Below are 14,487 nucleotides of genomic sequence, written 5' to 3'. Positions count from 1 at the left end.
GCATATTAGTGCTTTTTCTTCCCCTCTTGAAAAGATATGAATTGAGTTGTACAGATTATAGGTCACATTAATTATGGAAAAAAAAAACAATTGAAATGATTGAACTTGGTCTCTTGTTGTATGTCATAAATACCTATTCACTGTATTGAGAGCATTGCTACATGCTAGGCTAACATGCGTCGTGTCATCCTACCGGGCCAGGTGCGTCAGGGACTCGGTCACATTCTTGCCCGTGTAGGCGCTGACTTCGTAGAACATCACTTTGCTTTCCTGCAAGGAAAACGCAAGCATTGAACTTTTTTTTTTTTTTGTGTTCTGTTTATTTCTATTGTGCAAAGCTTCGGTTGTCATGAATAACCGCATATGACACGTACGCTATATTACAAATGCAAAGTCGGGTCGGTGCTTCATACCTGGGCCAGTTGTTCTGCTTCTTTAAAGGACACCTCCCTGTCTCCGTCCATGTCCATTTTGTTGCCCAGAACGAGGACTTGGACGCCTTCTCCCGCAGCATCCTGAAAAAAATTAAGTGTTGACATGGCAAAAAAAACAAAAAAAAAGACGTGAAAGTAAGAGGAGGGGAGTTTCTGAGGCCAGACCTTGACGTTGGCGAGCCAGGGTCGCACAGCCTTAAAGCTCTCCTCCAGCGTGACGTCGTACATCACCACCACGCCGTCGGCCTTGCGAAAGAACTGCTTGGTGATGCTGCGGTACCTGCGCCAACAACACCGTGAACCTCCGTAACCCTCAACTAATCGGACGCGGGGCCGCTGCCAGAGCGCTGACAATTCCCTAAAGCCCATCCTGCTGATTTATCCGCGGTTTTCGCTGAGCTCGCAAATTGGGGAGGATGCGTCGGGGAGATGAAACGGGCGCGGGAAACGAATGACGGCCGCTCACCTCTCTTGCCCTGCCGTGTCCCAAAGCTGCATCGCAATCTGCATGTTGTTCAAGGTTAACGTCTTCACACTGAAGTCTATCCCTGATGAAGAGTCAGGAGTGATGTATTAGTCAAAAATGTAAAAAAATAAATAAACAAAAAATATGCAGCATGTTATATTTTCCCATTATTCATTATTAAGGAAAATGAAAAAAAACATTTTGGTTTAATTTATGTGAAATTCAGCTACACCCTCCAAAACTGATGAAATATTGTTTTTTTGTGAAATATTTATTTTCCCATTATTCTGTTAAATGAGAAATTTAGAAATAAATTTAAAATTTGCAAATGTATCTAAAAATATGTACATTTTCTCAATGTTTCATTTTAGGAATTGCACTGGCCAGGAAATTTGAATTAGAGATGATTTTGTGTCCCTAAATGTATTTTTAGTGTTGTATTAGGAAAAAAAAAAATTTCTAGCACATCAAGCTTTTTTTTTTTTTTTTTAAGTTTGGCCTTGTTGTAATTTATAGCCATCAGAAAAAAATCCACATGTGGCTGAACCTAACAAATGTAATCAAAATATAAATTAACATTGTTATAACTCATTTTAAGAATTATTTACTGAGAAATAAGGAAAACGTAAAAGTGCATATTTTATTTTTATTTTTTCTGGGTGATAGACGACAATATAACTTCATCAATAAATTATTTTTCCGTTCATATTTGTTATTTTCAATTTCAGTTGAAATTGAACTTTCGAGACCAAAGGCTTGCAATTTTATTGAAACGCAAAGAGGTGGGCACACACCACAATTTGGGGAGAAAAAAAAAGGAGGATCTTTGTAAAGATGAAAGTGAAAAATTAAGCCCGCCTGGTATAATCTTCAGTGTGACTTTGCAAGCCTTTTCATGTGACTTGCACTCTTTTGGGGGAAAAAAAAAAAAAAGAAAAGGCACTGACCCACAGTAGCCGTGGTGGATGGGTGGAAATGTCCCTCACAGAAGGAGCGTAGAAGCGACGTCTTGCCCACGCTGGAGTTGCCCACCAGGACCACCTTAAACAGACGACTGGGGCCCAATACGGGCACTTCCGCCACCTTCGATGAAAGAAAAGAAATCATTGTAGAAATCTAGGTGAAACACACGGTTTCAAAAAGTCGTGACGCCATGTACGTGCTGGGTCTCCTTCCCGACCGGCTGCCCCCGTGGCGACATGGGGGTCTTCTTCGCCCGAAAAAACGGCCCGGCTTTCGAGGCGACCACGCTGCATTCCAAATCGCTGTGCGCCTCCTCGCCGTCTTCTTCCTCGCTGAGCTGGTGCAGGAGGAGCTGCGGGCCCCCCTGGAGGAGATGAGGCAAGTGGTCCTCTTCGATGGAGATGACCCGGCGCAGGGGCCACCCGCCCGGGGGGGAGTCCAGCGCCTCGTCCCCGGCGTCGGGCTTGGTCTCTGGCCTCTTGGCCCGCTCTCTGGCGGTCCTCCGAAAACTGGAGGACCTGGCGATGGCCTTCTTGCCCTTGGCCCTCACGTTGTGAGATTTGGGAGGGGCGGGGCCGCCGTAGCCGTTGGCCAATCCGGCGCTCTTCTTCACGGAATTGACGGCGACCGCGTCGTCCTCACTGCAGGAGGAGGAAGCAACAAACACGATTTGAAGGTGCTCTATAGGCAAGGCCTCCAGACACTGATAGGAGCCGTCCAGCACCAGAGGAGATCTTTGGAAACGGGAGAAACAGAGGATGTCCTCAAATGTTAAATGAGTTGTTATAAATAATAATAATTTAAATAAAAAAGGCAGATATCCTCTGTTTGTCCTCTTTTATGACAATGATGGAAGAGTCACCTTTTGGCCGGCTGGCTGCTGTCATCAAACATGTTGGACAGGCCGGCTCGCTGCTTCTGCTTCTTCCTCAGAGATGTTCTCGGCTGTTTTTTTTTTTTTGTTTGTTTTTTTTAAACAAAAAGTGAAGTTTAAAACATTTATATTTCTTTGATTATAATAATAAAATAGACTCACCACACCGGAGCAGATGTCCCGCTCGTCCTTTAGATGTTTGTTCATTTCCCTGGTAAATAAATTTTTTTTTTTTTTTTAAAGTCAGTGGAAAGCATGATAAAAATGAACAGAAGTGTTGTATTGATGTACCTGAGGAGGTCGAGCTGCTTCATGAGGCTTTGCTTCTCTCTTTGCAGTCCTTCTGTCACTCTGTACATTTCCCTGGAGGGAAAAAAAAAAATAATAATAATAAATATATATATATATTTATACACAGTATATATATGTGATTTCAAATTACCCTGGCATTGTTATTAAGAACAAAAGTACACGGAGGACTAACAGGGCAAAGAACCATATTTGTTAACTCGAGAGGCTCTGCATGGATGACTAAAAAATATGATTTAAAAAATTATGTCGGACTGTTATTATTGTAATTTGAAACAATTATTCAAAAATTCAGCAAAAGAAAATGTACTTCAGTTGAAGTTTTAATCGTAATTTGTCATTTTGATTTAAAACCCTCAACCTGTCTTTAGTCAACCATCTTTTGGAAAACCAAAACTTGTATGTTTTGGCCTAAAAGACTCATTTAAGTTGGAAAAACTTTTTTTTTTTTTTTTTTTTTTTTTTTAACTGCCTGGGGACCCACATCTCCTTCTCCTGGTGCAGGCGCGCGGCCTGCTCCTGCAGCACGGCCAGCTGGTCCTGGGCCACCAGCAGCTCCTGGCTGGTGCTCTCCAGCGCCCGCGCCAGCTCGTCGTTGGTCACCTTCAGCTTGACGTTCTCCACGTGGCTCTCCTGCTTCTCGCTGCTCAGTTCGCGGCACTCCAGCTCCAACTACCGACGCAGCGGGAACATTTTTCGAAAACGAGCTACCTCGTGACGTGACGGAGAATAAATCCTCACCCTCTTCTGCTTCTGGAAGAGCTGCTCCAGCTCCCTCTCCTTGGAGGACAGCTGGTCCTCCAGGTCCTGGCTTCTCGACTGGAGACGCTCCGAGTCCTGCGGGCCCCCGCGGGGTCAAAGTTGACAAGGGAGCGGTCGTGTTTACGAACGGGAGCTACCTTCAGCAGGAGCCTGTCCTTCTCCGTCTTGATCTGCGCTTCCATCTCCTCGTACAGGTGGCGGATCTCGTCGTCGTGCGTCGCCGCCTTCCTGCGGGGGAGAACGCCCATCGAGAACATTCCGGAGCAGCTGAACGCCCTTGTTTACTCATGCTCGCGCACAAATACTCTTTGAAAAACTCAGGCCTTGAGCGCCATTTGCATTCCCCTCTGGGCAATTACAAGCTAAAAGCTAATGAGCCGGAGCACTGTACCATCCGGTGCCACGGGAACGTGACCCCAATTATGTAGTACATGACAAGCACGCTTCTGTGTTTCATTTAACATGGACTAAATCATCTCTCCGGCTGCTGTGCGTTTTCTCACCGGCTCAAGGCTGAGATTAGCGGTCATTTGAGACGGCTCAAGTCTGATTAGGAGATTGTTCCATGTGGAATTGCAGCGAAACACGCGGTTATGTCACACAGTGCTTGATTAGGAAGGAGAACATGTTAGTGCATTCCATATGATAGCATTATTGAAACTTAAACCCAAACTTGAAAGACTCATTTGAAACCCAAATTTGAAGCCGTCAATGTCGAGAAATATTTCTTTTCATCCTCTGACCTCTGTAGGGCGCTCTCCATGTCCTTCTTCTCCTGGTGGGCCTCCTTGATCTGATGGGTGACCCTAGCCAGGAACTCCTCAAAGTTGGACACCAGGTGAGGCTCGTCCCGCCTGAGCTTCACCCACAGGCTGCGCACCTCGTCCGGGCTGGAGGGGAAAACAAGCGCGAGTCGAGTCATTTTCAGCCGGGAAAATCAGGCCGTCGGCTTTTAGCGATGCCACGCACTCCTCAAAAACATTACTGGCTCCCAGGCTGTCCAGCAGCATACAGAAGTGGGCCTCTTCCTCGTCCTCGCCCCCGGACAGCTTGGCTTCCCATTGGCTCTGGTAGAAGGCCTCTTTGGCCCGGAAGCCCGGACCGAGAGTCTGGACCGCCTCGTCGGTCACGGAGATTCTCCGGCCGTGGAGAAACTGACCTGAGGCATACCCAGTCGGAGTTACGGAAACATTTAGGTCCAAAGGCAAGTGCAAAATAAATATGGTGGTTTCGGTCTAAGAATTACACCACCAGTTATTTGTTTGGAGAAACTTCTTCATTCAATAGCACAAGATTGTGTTCCACAACAACACAAGTGTAGTGTATCTTTAATCATATTGTAACGTTATATACAGCTTGAACAATAACACTGCGATTCAGTAGAGGAAAATATAAAAATCCATAATTAAAGATTGCACATAGGACCACCTAAACAAAACTTGGGAAACAAACAGTTCTGATCAATTAAATGTATTCTAGCAAAAAAGGTCTACAAAACCTAATTCTACGTGGACAGTGATTCTTTTGCGTGCCACTAGAGGGAGCCTATGTACCACAATTTGGAAAGCAGAATTTTGTGTAAAGTGTTAAAAAAAATGCATTAGCGCAAAAAAAAATATTATCTATTAGGGACTGAGAAAGAAAGTGTGTGAACTGGTTTAAATAATTTTTTTTTCATGATAATTTTAAATACAGTTCACATCTGGATTTAAATTATTGTATCACTATATTTAGAATACTGTATAATGGTCTTTTTTTAACCATACAGTTTTTGACTTAACACACTTTTTTTTTCCCAAAGTGAGTTCAAATTTGACATGTAGCTTTAGTTTGGGATCTATAAAATATTGTTTACTACATTTATTTGCATAAATGTCATCAATTATTTATTTTTTATTTTACTATTGTGCAGACTGGTGATTTAATACTGTAACGCAAAACAATCAGGGAACGTCCTTTTGTCCTGAAGAAAAAAAAAAAAAGTCCAGGTTCATGTTTTGAAACTTCTTCACAGAACATAGCGAAAAAACAGCCCCACTCCATGTTAATTAAGCATTCTTGCTGGAAAACGTACTGAATCCAGAAGAGAAGGCTTCAAGCGTGAGATAACCGGTGCGCTTCGTATCCAGAGAGTCAAAGACATCCTCCAGCTCATCGGTCGACAGCGGCAGCTCCCTGTGGAGTCTCTGACATCACCACACGACAACTTCAGACGCTTTCTGACACGTGCCACTTTCCCCGCCGACTCTCACCCTCATGTCGGTGCGCGTGATGAAGCCCCGGCCCTCCACGTCGCACGTCTGGAAGAACTCCTTGGTCTTATCCAGCAGGGCAATGCGACCCCAGCCCGAGCCGCGACCACCGGGCCTCCTCCTCTCCCCCTTGTGCTCCATGTTGATTGGATCCGGCCGCCGTCAGCACCCAAAACCTAAGAGCAGCATGTAGGTCAGCGTGGAATCAAGACAACCGGGGTGGCGTTAAGCGCTCTGAGCCCTTTGGGTTGTCATGAGAAAAGGGAAAAAAGTTCACTTCCAGTGTATACTTAAGCAAACACAATCAGAGCTCTGTCCCAATACTTTTGCCCAGGCAGTCGATTTTAAGTAGCAAATCGACACTTTTCAAAATTAAGTTTTGAGTATGTGATTAAAACTTTTCTCATGTTTTCTAATAAGCCACTTATAAGCCCAGAGAAGTGTGCTAACACACACTTTGTCAAGGCTTATATTAATACCTATAGCGCCTGCAAAAATACCAATCATCTGTTTTCACACACCACCTTCACACAAAGCACACATTTAAAGCTGTACACAGACCAAATTACTGTTTGTCGTGAAAGAAGACAACAAAACTATCACCCCCGACTATGGATGAACCATAGAACACGTAAAGAGCTTCTTACCGTGAATAACGCAGCAAAACGAGAGCAAAACAAAAGCCCAATAGGAAGTCTCGCCGCTGAAAGTTACTCAGTCATCCTGCGACCATGTGATGTCATGAGGAAGCAGACCCGAGGCTTTTCAGCAGAGAGGGAGTATAATCTCTTGTGTGCAACATGCTCTTGTTGCCATGACGACAACCTCAAATCAAATTGGTTTTCATTAACGACAAGAAGGGCTGTGAAAGGGATTTAAACGGAGTATTGTCACATTTATTACCAAATTCACAATATAATACATGAGCACACTGTCAATTTTCTTACAATGCCATCTTGTGGTAAAAATGCACCACAATATTCACTTTTCTGGAGCAAAACGTGCGTTCATTTTTTTGGAGCAGTGTCTGAGATTTTCTGGATCTTCTGAAGCAAGTAGTCCATTTGAAGATTGAGATTGGGCTGCCCCTTCTTGGTCTTTTTGCAAAGCATCTGATACGTCTCCATCTTTCTCTCTTTGTACTTTCGAATGGCCTCCTCACGCTGCTGCTTGCGCTTCAGGAACTCCTGGAACGCGTAACGCCGGATTAAAAATTGAAGCATAAAGACAGAAAGGCAAAAAGTGTTAAGATGATGACCTCTTTCTTTTTCCTCCGCTTTTCTCTGACTCTTTCGCACTCCTCCAAAGACCTTTGGAAGGACGTCTTCTTCTCCATCTTTTTCTTCATGCGGTTGCTTAGTGGAAGGCTAGAAGAGAATATTTAAGAGAAACCCAGTCACATTAGCAGGTGAAAAATATACTTTGTGTGACTCTTAAGTGACTTATTCAATACCTTTCTGCTACGGACGCTGGCTTTTCAGTATTTTCTGCCTCTGGTGCACCTTCCAGATCAGAACCAGCCTTCTCCTCCATCTCATCCTCCTTTGGTTTCTCTTGGCCCTGTCCTTTCTTTCTCAGTTTGACCCGGTTCACTCTGTGCGTCCACGCCTCGTTCTTCAGCTTCTCGGCCTCTGCCATGTACAAATGCTTTAAGTGCTCCGGGTACTGTTCGCGGTACGATGATAACGAGCTCGCCTGCGTGTTTGTTTTCTTCTTCTCCTTTCGCAAAAGCTTGTTGTATTCATGCTTCACTTTCTCTTTCCGCTCAAAAGCAAAACCTTGACCTGGGACATGGAGATAAAAGCAAGGGTTAGTCAGATGGTGGTGCGTGGGGGTAATATAAATATTTGGGGACATTTTTATCACCATGCTTAAAGTTACTAATTTGTTAGCTTTCTCTCTTTTCAACGCAATTTGTCTAGAAGGGGCATTATGTTTAACATGTGATAACAACGTGCAATACGTAACCAAACTAAATATTAAAATGTAATATAGCACAGAGTCAACATCAAAACAACTACTGTAATGGAATTAGGAAACAACACTTTACATGTAAAACTCGAAGCTTTCACTTACCTTCTTTAATACTTCCTTGGAAAACTTTGTTTTCCGGAATCCATTTCTTCTTTTTAACGCCGGCATTTTGTTTTTGTGGCTTCTTCCAATTGCCTTCGTTCCGTGGAACGTTACCTGTCTTCATTTTCCCATGTACCGGTTCCATTTGGACTTAGTTTTCAAATCTTGAGATGGTGTAATGTTTACATGTGTTCAGACTGCGTGTTTTCTGAGCAGCAGTCGCGGGATGATGATGTCACTGTAGACGCGATGAGATAAATTCATACCATTCGATCTTTTATCTTTATCTAATCCAGAATTTTAAATAATAATCACTACCATGAATAAATGACGATTAACATTAAAAACATAATTTATTAGTGGATAAAACCTAAACATAAATACTCTAAACACCGCGTTTCCACACGAGTGGAAGATCGATGTTCTTTAATCAACTACTAATGCCTGGATTATATCGGAAGTAGACGACTGGCATGAATCGCTACTATTCACCCACTTTGATCGTTTTTCACCATGATTCCCTCCTCGGTCAGCCTCGCGGAGCTGCGGAAACGCATAGATGAAGTCACGTGTTTTCTAGGAACCACTTTGAGCATCGCAAACGCGCACACGGTGGAGTTTTACACGCACGACGTGTGGAGTCGTTTCGTGGCTGTGTCGCCGGAGGAGGTGCTGAATGCAATTGGCATAAGTGGCCATCAGGGGGAGCCAGAGGTCCAAAAACAAAGTGAAGATTTGCTATTGCTTCAGAAAATGTTTCTGTTGACATTTTAATATAACTATAATATTATTTGCACTAAATACAATTAGCTTCAATATTATGTGCATATAATTAATGTAATGACAGCTTTTTCTTACCTTTTCTCCATAAACAGAGCAATTGAAGACCACATTTGGGTTTTGCCAAGACACAAACAGGCTGGTTGACACACATGAACTACTGCATTCAGCCAAGGCCCACTCACTTCCCGGCCTGGGGGTCTGCCTGAGCCGGAATGAGCTTTTGGAAGCCCTCAGACAAAAGCCCACGGAGTTAGGCCCTGAGACGGGTATGAAGGTCATGTTCATTTGGGTGCAACGATTTGAGAGCTCACCATTTTATTCCACTTGTAGGTGTTGAATTTCAGCCGGATGAGTTCATGAACACGAAAAAGTCGCATGAGGTGCAGTCCATGGCGGAGGTAGTGGCCTGGTTGGCCAAGCGCTGTGGAGTCAAACAGGAAAGTACTGTTTTTTAACCCTCTATTGGATTATATGGCGTCTGATAAGCATCGTATGGAATCGCGCAGGTGATAGACGTGGGTTCGGGGAAGGGCTACCTGAGCTCCTTCCTCTCCCTGCAGCACGGCCTTCGCGTCTTCGGCATTGACTCATCCAGCACCAACACCCACGGGGCCCAGGAGCGGAACCGCAAACTGAAAAAGTTCTCCAAGGTGTACCAGAAACAAAAGAAGGCTGCGAAAGGAGAGGCAGAGCATCAGGTGGTGACAGAAATCAAAGGTGCAGGAGATAGAAATGAGCCACAGGAGGATGAGCTTCAGACACCAGACCCGAAGCCCACAGAGGAGCTCTTCTTAAGCGCCATGTCGTTGGAGGTGATACAGTCTGGCAGGGCTTCCCCCAGCTCACTGACCGACGAGGAGAGACAGAGGAGGAAGAGGGAGAACCTCGAGAGGAAAGACCGGAGCAGAAGCGGCGCGACCCTTGCCGTCTTTTCACCACTCACGTCCTACGTTACCGCCGAAACGGAGCTGAGGGAGCTCATCGACGAGCTGGAGGTGAGCGAATCCGCCATACGGGCTTCGCATCATGGCTGAACTCTTGTCTAAAACCCTTTCGTCCCGACGCCAGGATGCGGTCCTGGTGGGCCTGCACACGTGCGGCGACTTGGCGCCCAGCACACTCAGAATGTTTGTGGCCAAAGAGGAGCTGCTCGCCGTCTGCAGCGTGGGATGCTGCTACAATAAACTCTCGGAGCAGTTTGAGCCCGACGCGCAGGGTAGGAAATGCATATCATTGACTGAATATACTCCAGAGTGTCTTTTTCCTGCTGCAGGGCCTGAGGTTCAGAGCTAAACATTTTCATTTTCAAACTTACAAGCTAGCCGATTGGCAATATTAAAACGCAATCTAGTTGTCGGCCTTGTCCAAAGTTGAGGCAATGTTGACTAATGACATGCTAATTTTGCCGAGCTGGGGAACCTCACGAGTGTGTTTTTCAAAGAAGAAACAATGATCTTAGCTGCTAATCAGTCTTGTTTAAACTGAATAATTTGGCAGGAACTTAGCTTCAAAGCCACATCTTAATGACCACCGCGACCTAACACGTGCGTGCTACTTTTTCGCGTCGTTTTCCTGAAGCTAACTCGCTTTTCCACTTCCATTAATTGGTCCGGGAATAACTCTTGACTTTTAAAGCCCGAATGAATCACCTTGCTTTACAACCCCCTCATCAAAACCCTCTGCCGCCCTCCAGAGTGTTCGCGTGGCGCCTTCGGGTTCCCTCTGAGTCAGCACCTCCGCCGCCACTCGTGGTTCTGCGGCAGAAACGCCAGGATGTCAGCGTGCTTGGTGAGTTCCATGGGTCACGTATCTAACAGTGTGTGACCAGTGTCTCACGGTGCGCTTCCTTCCTTGCGGACGAAAACAGGCGCTGGAAAGAGTTGCAGTGGGCCACGGGGTAAGTGCGCCGGCGTTTGTTTGTCAACAGTCAAACAAAAATCCATCAAATCAGAGTTCGTCATTGACTCCATTGTTTTCGAGAGCGGTTGTTTGGGGGAAGCGGCGCTGGCGGCCCCGGGCTGAAGTCGATACTTGACGCCGGCTGCCATTAATATGGAATGTTTATAAATATTAATGCAATCACTCCATGGGGGGGGGGGGGGGGGAAGCTGAATGCAAAAACAGCCTTGATTGAAACACGCATAGCTCATCTGCCGGCATGCTGGTTTTTGTTTTTCTCACACACAAGATTCAGATGGATTCGTTGTTCTACCGGGCGGTCCTGCATGTTATTCTACGGGACCACTACGGCGCCTTTAAAAGGTAACAGGAAGTAGATTTATTTATGGCACCACTGAGTTTAAGTGTGAAGATTTGTGCTTGTGGAAACCTTTTTTTTTGCTCTGCTATTATCTCAGTATTGCTTTTTCACGAGTTGACAAAAGACCACAATACTATATTTCAAAGTATATACTGATTCTATTATTATTAGAAAGTATTTTTATATTCCCGTATGATGAATTGTCTTATTTAGAAAGGATATTTGAACAAATGATGGAGCAAAGCATGTAGACAGATAAAATAATATTCTTCGGCATGCATTTTTTATCCTCTGCAAAGAGCAACTACTAGCTTTCCGAGGTGTGACCGTGGTAAGCATTTTCTCCCTATTAGTGAGAAGCGAGTGGGGAACGTCTACTCCAAGGCGAAATCCTTTGTGGATTACGTTCGACGGGCTCTTTGCAAGCTGGACCTGGATGATTCAAAGGTCCAAATCACAATATTTCACATTCTTCAATTTGGGATATCGACTGTCAAATGTCATCTTATTTTTCACCATGAAAGGATGCTGCGAGGCTCGGTCGGCTTCATTTGTCGTGCGGTTGCCTTGGTAACCACACGCCAAATGGTAAAGTCCTTGATGATCCATTTTCCTTCCAGCTTTCCGACGAGGACATTCAGCGGTACGGCGACGCGCACGCGCCGCGCCGGCCCGAGATCCACGCTTTTAATCTGGTGAGCCATTTCCACAGCCGCCCGCGTCCACTTCGGGTAAAAACGATTTCATGCCTTCTCGTAAAAACCCAATAAATTGCCCGCAACGCGTTAAATGAGCTCATTGCGGTCGGCTGGGGCATGAGGTAGAAATGATGTTACGCTGAACAGTGAAATGACTTTCGGGAGGGGGGGGGTGTTTAGCGGCGGGTGGTTTTGATGTGGAAATGGTGCCGGATAAAAAACTGACTCTGGTTCTTGTGCGTGTGTAGTTGAAGGTGACCCTGGCTCCTTGCATTGAAGGCCTCATTCTCCTGGACCGTCTCTGCTACCTGAAAGAGCAGGTAATTAGATATTGTGAGATAATAATTAATTAATGATTACAATATTGATCAAAATAATTGTGATGATCATTTTCGGCCGCAATCGTGCAGCCCAAGTTTCCTTGCACTCTTCTATACACTGCACCATATGGACAAAAGTATCGAGACACACTTTGTTATTTTTAAATTTTTTATTTTATTTATTTATTATTTTTTTTATTATGAGCGCAATCTGATTGAAGTAATTTTTTTCTTAACTCATTCACTGCCATTGGCGAATTTACTTGTTTTCACAGTCCAGCCATTCAATCCCTGGAATTTATTTCGATTTTTTTTCACATTTTTTCAAACGTTGGGGGAAAAGAGGGTCTGAAAATGCTCCTCAGTGAATGAGTTAATAAGTTAATCGGTGAAGGGTTATGGTAGACCAGCTAATTCCAAATTCTTCCATTTTTTTTTTTTTTTTGCAGGACGAGGGATCCTTTTCCACTTTGGTGCAACTGTTTGACCCGCTTCTGTCGCCCAGATGTTACGCCGTCGTCGCGCTGAAGGAGTGACATGACTGCAGCTCTATTTTTGTACATCATTTATTGATTGAATGACATACTTTGGGAATAAAGTGAGATTTTTTTTACAGATAGCGTCGCTAGTCATGCAACACATGCTGGAAAACATCTGGAAAAAGCACCGTGTCTTGTTTGATTGAGCTGTGTCAGTTTTTTGTTTTTTTTCATCTTGACGCCGGAGCGTGTCTGAAAAACGCTCGTCGCTGCCAGGAGCCCTTTGGGGTTGTTTTAGGCGAAACCTGGATGGCCACACGGGTCTGGTAAGACTATCGCGGTGCTCCCCAGTGTCGGAGGAAGAGGCCTTGACCTCTTTAATCTGTACAGCTGTTTTGCTCGCTCCCTCAATAAATCTTACATGCTTGGAAACAAATATTGTAGCGGCGCGGACGCATGAGTTATGAATGGAATCAGACGTCTTGTGCAGCTGCAGCGTTTGGGGTGACCACAAACGTCTTGCCGCGCTGTCGTGGGATCGCCGCCTTGCACTATTCCAAGTGAATTTTCACACTTGCGGGCGGGAAACTTTGTAAAGAATGGATAGAAATGACATCCAATAAATATGATTGAACTCATTCAAAACAAAAAGGCTTCTTGTGGCGCACATCAGGGTGCTTCTGCTCCACGCTTAATATTAATACCATCAGTGGAGAGCGAGGCCCGGCCCTGCAGCTGTGATTATCCGTTTCCTGCGTGATGTTTATCTGCAGGGGTGAAGAAGCAATGGTTCCGGAGTAAATAGCATGGGGGGAAATTACTCGCTATGTTTGGCCTACAGCGCGGCGGCGTATCTACGGAAATGCTCTCCGTGGCAAAGGTTTGATCACTTTTTTTCCCACGTTGCGCTTGAATAAGATACAGTATGCGAATAGCTAGGATATGGGATATTTGGCTTTTAGAGCAAAGTAGAATAAGTACCTCACTCTATGAACAAAACATTTTTGTATCTATTGTCCATCACAATACTCATTTTATAAAATGTATTTGTTTCTGATTTACAAACATTGCTATATTTTTGGGTAAATGTTACTGGTTTTGTTAGATTTAATGGTTACTTGGCTGAAAAATGAATACTTCACTCTTCATATAAGAATAAACACGTCAATGTGAACCATTAACCATCGCAAAACATGTTTATCTCGATGACTGGAGCTATATTTTCTGTGTCCATTTGTGTTTACTTTTAAATCATGAGAATATTTCCCTCCAGCCCGGGCGAATAAACAACACGTTTCCCCATCATATGTTCAGCTTGTTTATAACTCTGGCAGTGTTGTTCCTTACTTTTTCTAATCCCTAATCACTTTTGCTGGCTGTAAAACAGTAGCCCGCCCTTTCCCCCGTCCAATGCGGGTTCAAATGAGGATACACTTTGAATCTTGGCTCTGTGCTGGAAGATAGCGAGGCATCCCAAACCAAGCATCAGTGAACAAAACGCACTCTTCTTAATTAGTTGCTCCGAAGCCAGTGTTACAAATGTGTCACTAACCTCCGCCTACGATGTTTTGCCCCCTGTGCATCCTGCTCCATCTGCTTTGCTTTCCCTACAGGGCTCTTGTTCCACAACCCCCGACAGTGAGACAAGCTTTGGTCCATCTGGTGGTCAGCGGGTCCAACCTGGCGTCCACACGCAACCTCGACATATATAAGACAAGATGCATTGGCGGCAATTTGCATTCACTGGACTGTTTTTATCATTTATGGAAGGATGATACATCAACACAATGATGATTTGCTTTTATGATGTG

At 44.6% G+C, this 14,487-nt stretch overlaps 3 protein-coding genes across 5 annotated transcripts in view; 1 reads left to right on the top strand and 2 right to left on the bottom strand.

Moving 5' to 3' along the window:
• cracr2ab (calcium release activated channel regulator 2Ab) overlaps nucleotides 1-14,487 on the bottom strand; it is a 43,727-nt gene that overhangs the window by 2,512 nt on the left and 26,728 nt on the right. Inside the window, exons 3-23 of one of the 2 annotated variants that reach the window (XM_086022936.1) lie at nucleotides 14,229-14,374; nucleotides 12,104-12,185; nucleotides 9,456-9,591; nucleotides 9,231-9,340; nucleotides 8,995-9,136; nucleotides 6,061-6,236; nucleotides 5,883-5,994; nucleotides 4,778-4,967; nucleotides 4,552-4,698; nucleotides 3,946-4,036; nucleotides 3,788-3,883; nucleotides 3,531-3,718; nucleotides 3,029-3,100; nucleotides 2,900-2,948; nucleotides 2,726-2,808; nucleotides 2,060-2,597; nucleotides 1,848-1,983; nucleotides 901-982; nucleotides 600-714; nucleotides 414-515; nucleotides 194-270 (exon numbers count right to left, since the gene is read on the bottom strand). In XM_086022936.1, coding sequence (XP_085879062.1) covers nucleotides 194-270; nucleotides 414-515; nucleotides 600-714; nucleotides 901-982; nucleotides 1,848-1,983; nucleotides 2,060-2,597; nucleotides 2,726-2,808; nucleotides 2,900-2,948; nucleotides 3,029-3,100; nucleotides 3,531-3,718; nucleotides 3,788-3,883; nucleotides 3,946-4,036; nucleotides 4,552-4,698; nucleotides 4,778-4,967; nucleotides 5,883-5,994; nucleotides 6,061-6,201 — 2,219 coding nt within the window. In that variant the 5' untranslated portion in view covers nucleotides 6,202-6,236; nucleotides 8,995-9,136; nucleotides 9,231-9,340; ... (1 more) ...; nucleotides 12,104-12,185; nucleotides 14,229-14,374. The remainder of the gene's footprint in view (nucleotides 1-193; nucleotides 271-413; nucleotides 516-599; nucleotides 715-900; nucleotides 983-1,847; nucleotides 1,984-2,059; nucleotides 2,598-2,725; nucleotides 2,809-2,899; nucleotides 2,949-3,028; nucleotides 3,101-3,530; nucleotides 3,719-3,787; nucleotides 3,884-3,945; nucleotides 4,037-4,551; nucleotides 4,699-4,777; nucleotides 4,968-5,882; nucleotides 5,995-6,060; nucleotides 6,237-8,994; nucleotides 9,137-9,230; nucleotides 9,341-9,455; nucleotides 9,592-12,103; nucleotides 12,186-14,228; nucleotides 14,375-14,487) is intronic. The other variant, XM_086022937.1, reaches the window with a different exon arrangement.
• Nucleotides 6,931-8,833, bottom strand: ccdc59 (coiled-coil domain containing 59). The gene is made up of 5 exons (XM_086022946.1): nucleotides 8,633-8,833; nucleotides 8,137-8,374; nucleotides 7,514-7,844; nucleotides 7,319-7,427; nucleotides 6,931-7,247 (listed from the first exon to the last, which is right to left on the bottom strand). Exons 2-5 carry the CDS (start codon nucleotides 8,279-8,281, stop codon nucleotides 7,068-7,070), a joined length of 765 nt encoding a protein of 254 aa, XP_085879072.1. The 5' UTR covers nucleotides 8,282-8,374; nucleotides 8,633-8,833; the 3' UTR covers nucleotides 6,931-7,067.
• Nucleotides 8,383-12,814, top strand: mettl25 (methyltransferase like 25). Of its 2 annotated transcripts, XM_086022943.1 has the most exons (12): nucleotides 8,383-8,863; nucleotides 9,012-9,185; nucleotides 9,250-9,357; nucleotides 9,427-9,914; nucleotides 9,988-10,135; nucleotides 10,613-10,707; nucleotides 10,787-10,816; nucleotides 11,108-11,181; nucleotides 11,533-11,626; nucleotides 11,800-11,874; nucleotides 12,126-12,197; nucleotides 12,647-12,814. In XM_086022943.1, exons 1-12 carry the CDS (start codon nucleotides 8,650-8,652, stop codon nucleotides 12,731-12,733), a joined length of 1,659 nt encoding a protein of 552 aa, XP_085879069.1. In that variant the 5' UTR covers nucleotides 8,383-8,649; the 3' UTR covers nucleotides 12,734-12,814. The 2 variants fall into 2 exon arrangements, 1 of the variants encoding a protein (XP_085879069.1); XR_015084812.1 differs by having other exon boundaries at nucleotides 11,533-11,874.

This window comes from Filicampus tigris, chromosome 22 (genome assembly GCF_054856515.1).
Source record: "Filicampus tigris isolate MCC_2025a chromosome 22, RoL_Ftig_1.0, whole genome shotgun sequence".
Classification (NCBI taxonomy): domain Eukaryota; kingdom Metazoa; phylum Chordata; class Actinopteri; order Syngnathiformes; family Syngnathidae; genus Filicampus; species Filicampus tigris.
This window is presented reverse-complemented; position numbering and strand designations above follow the sequence as displayed.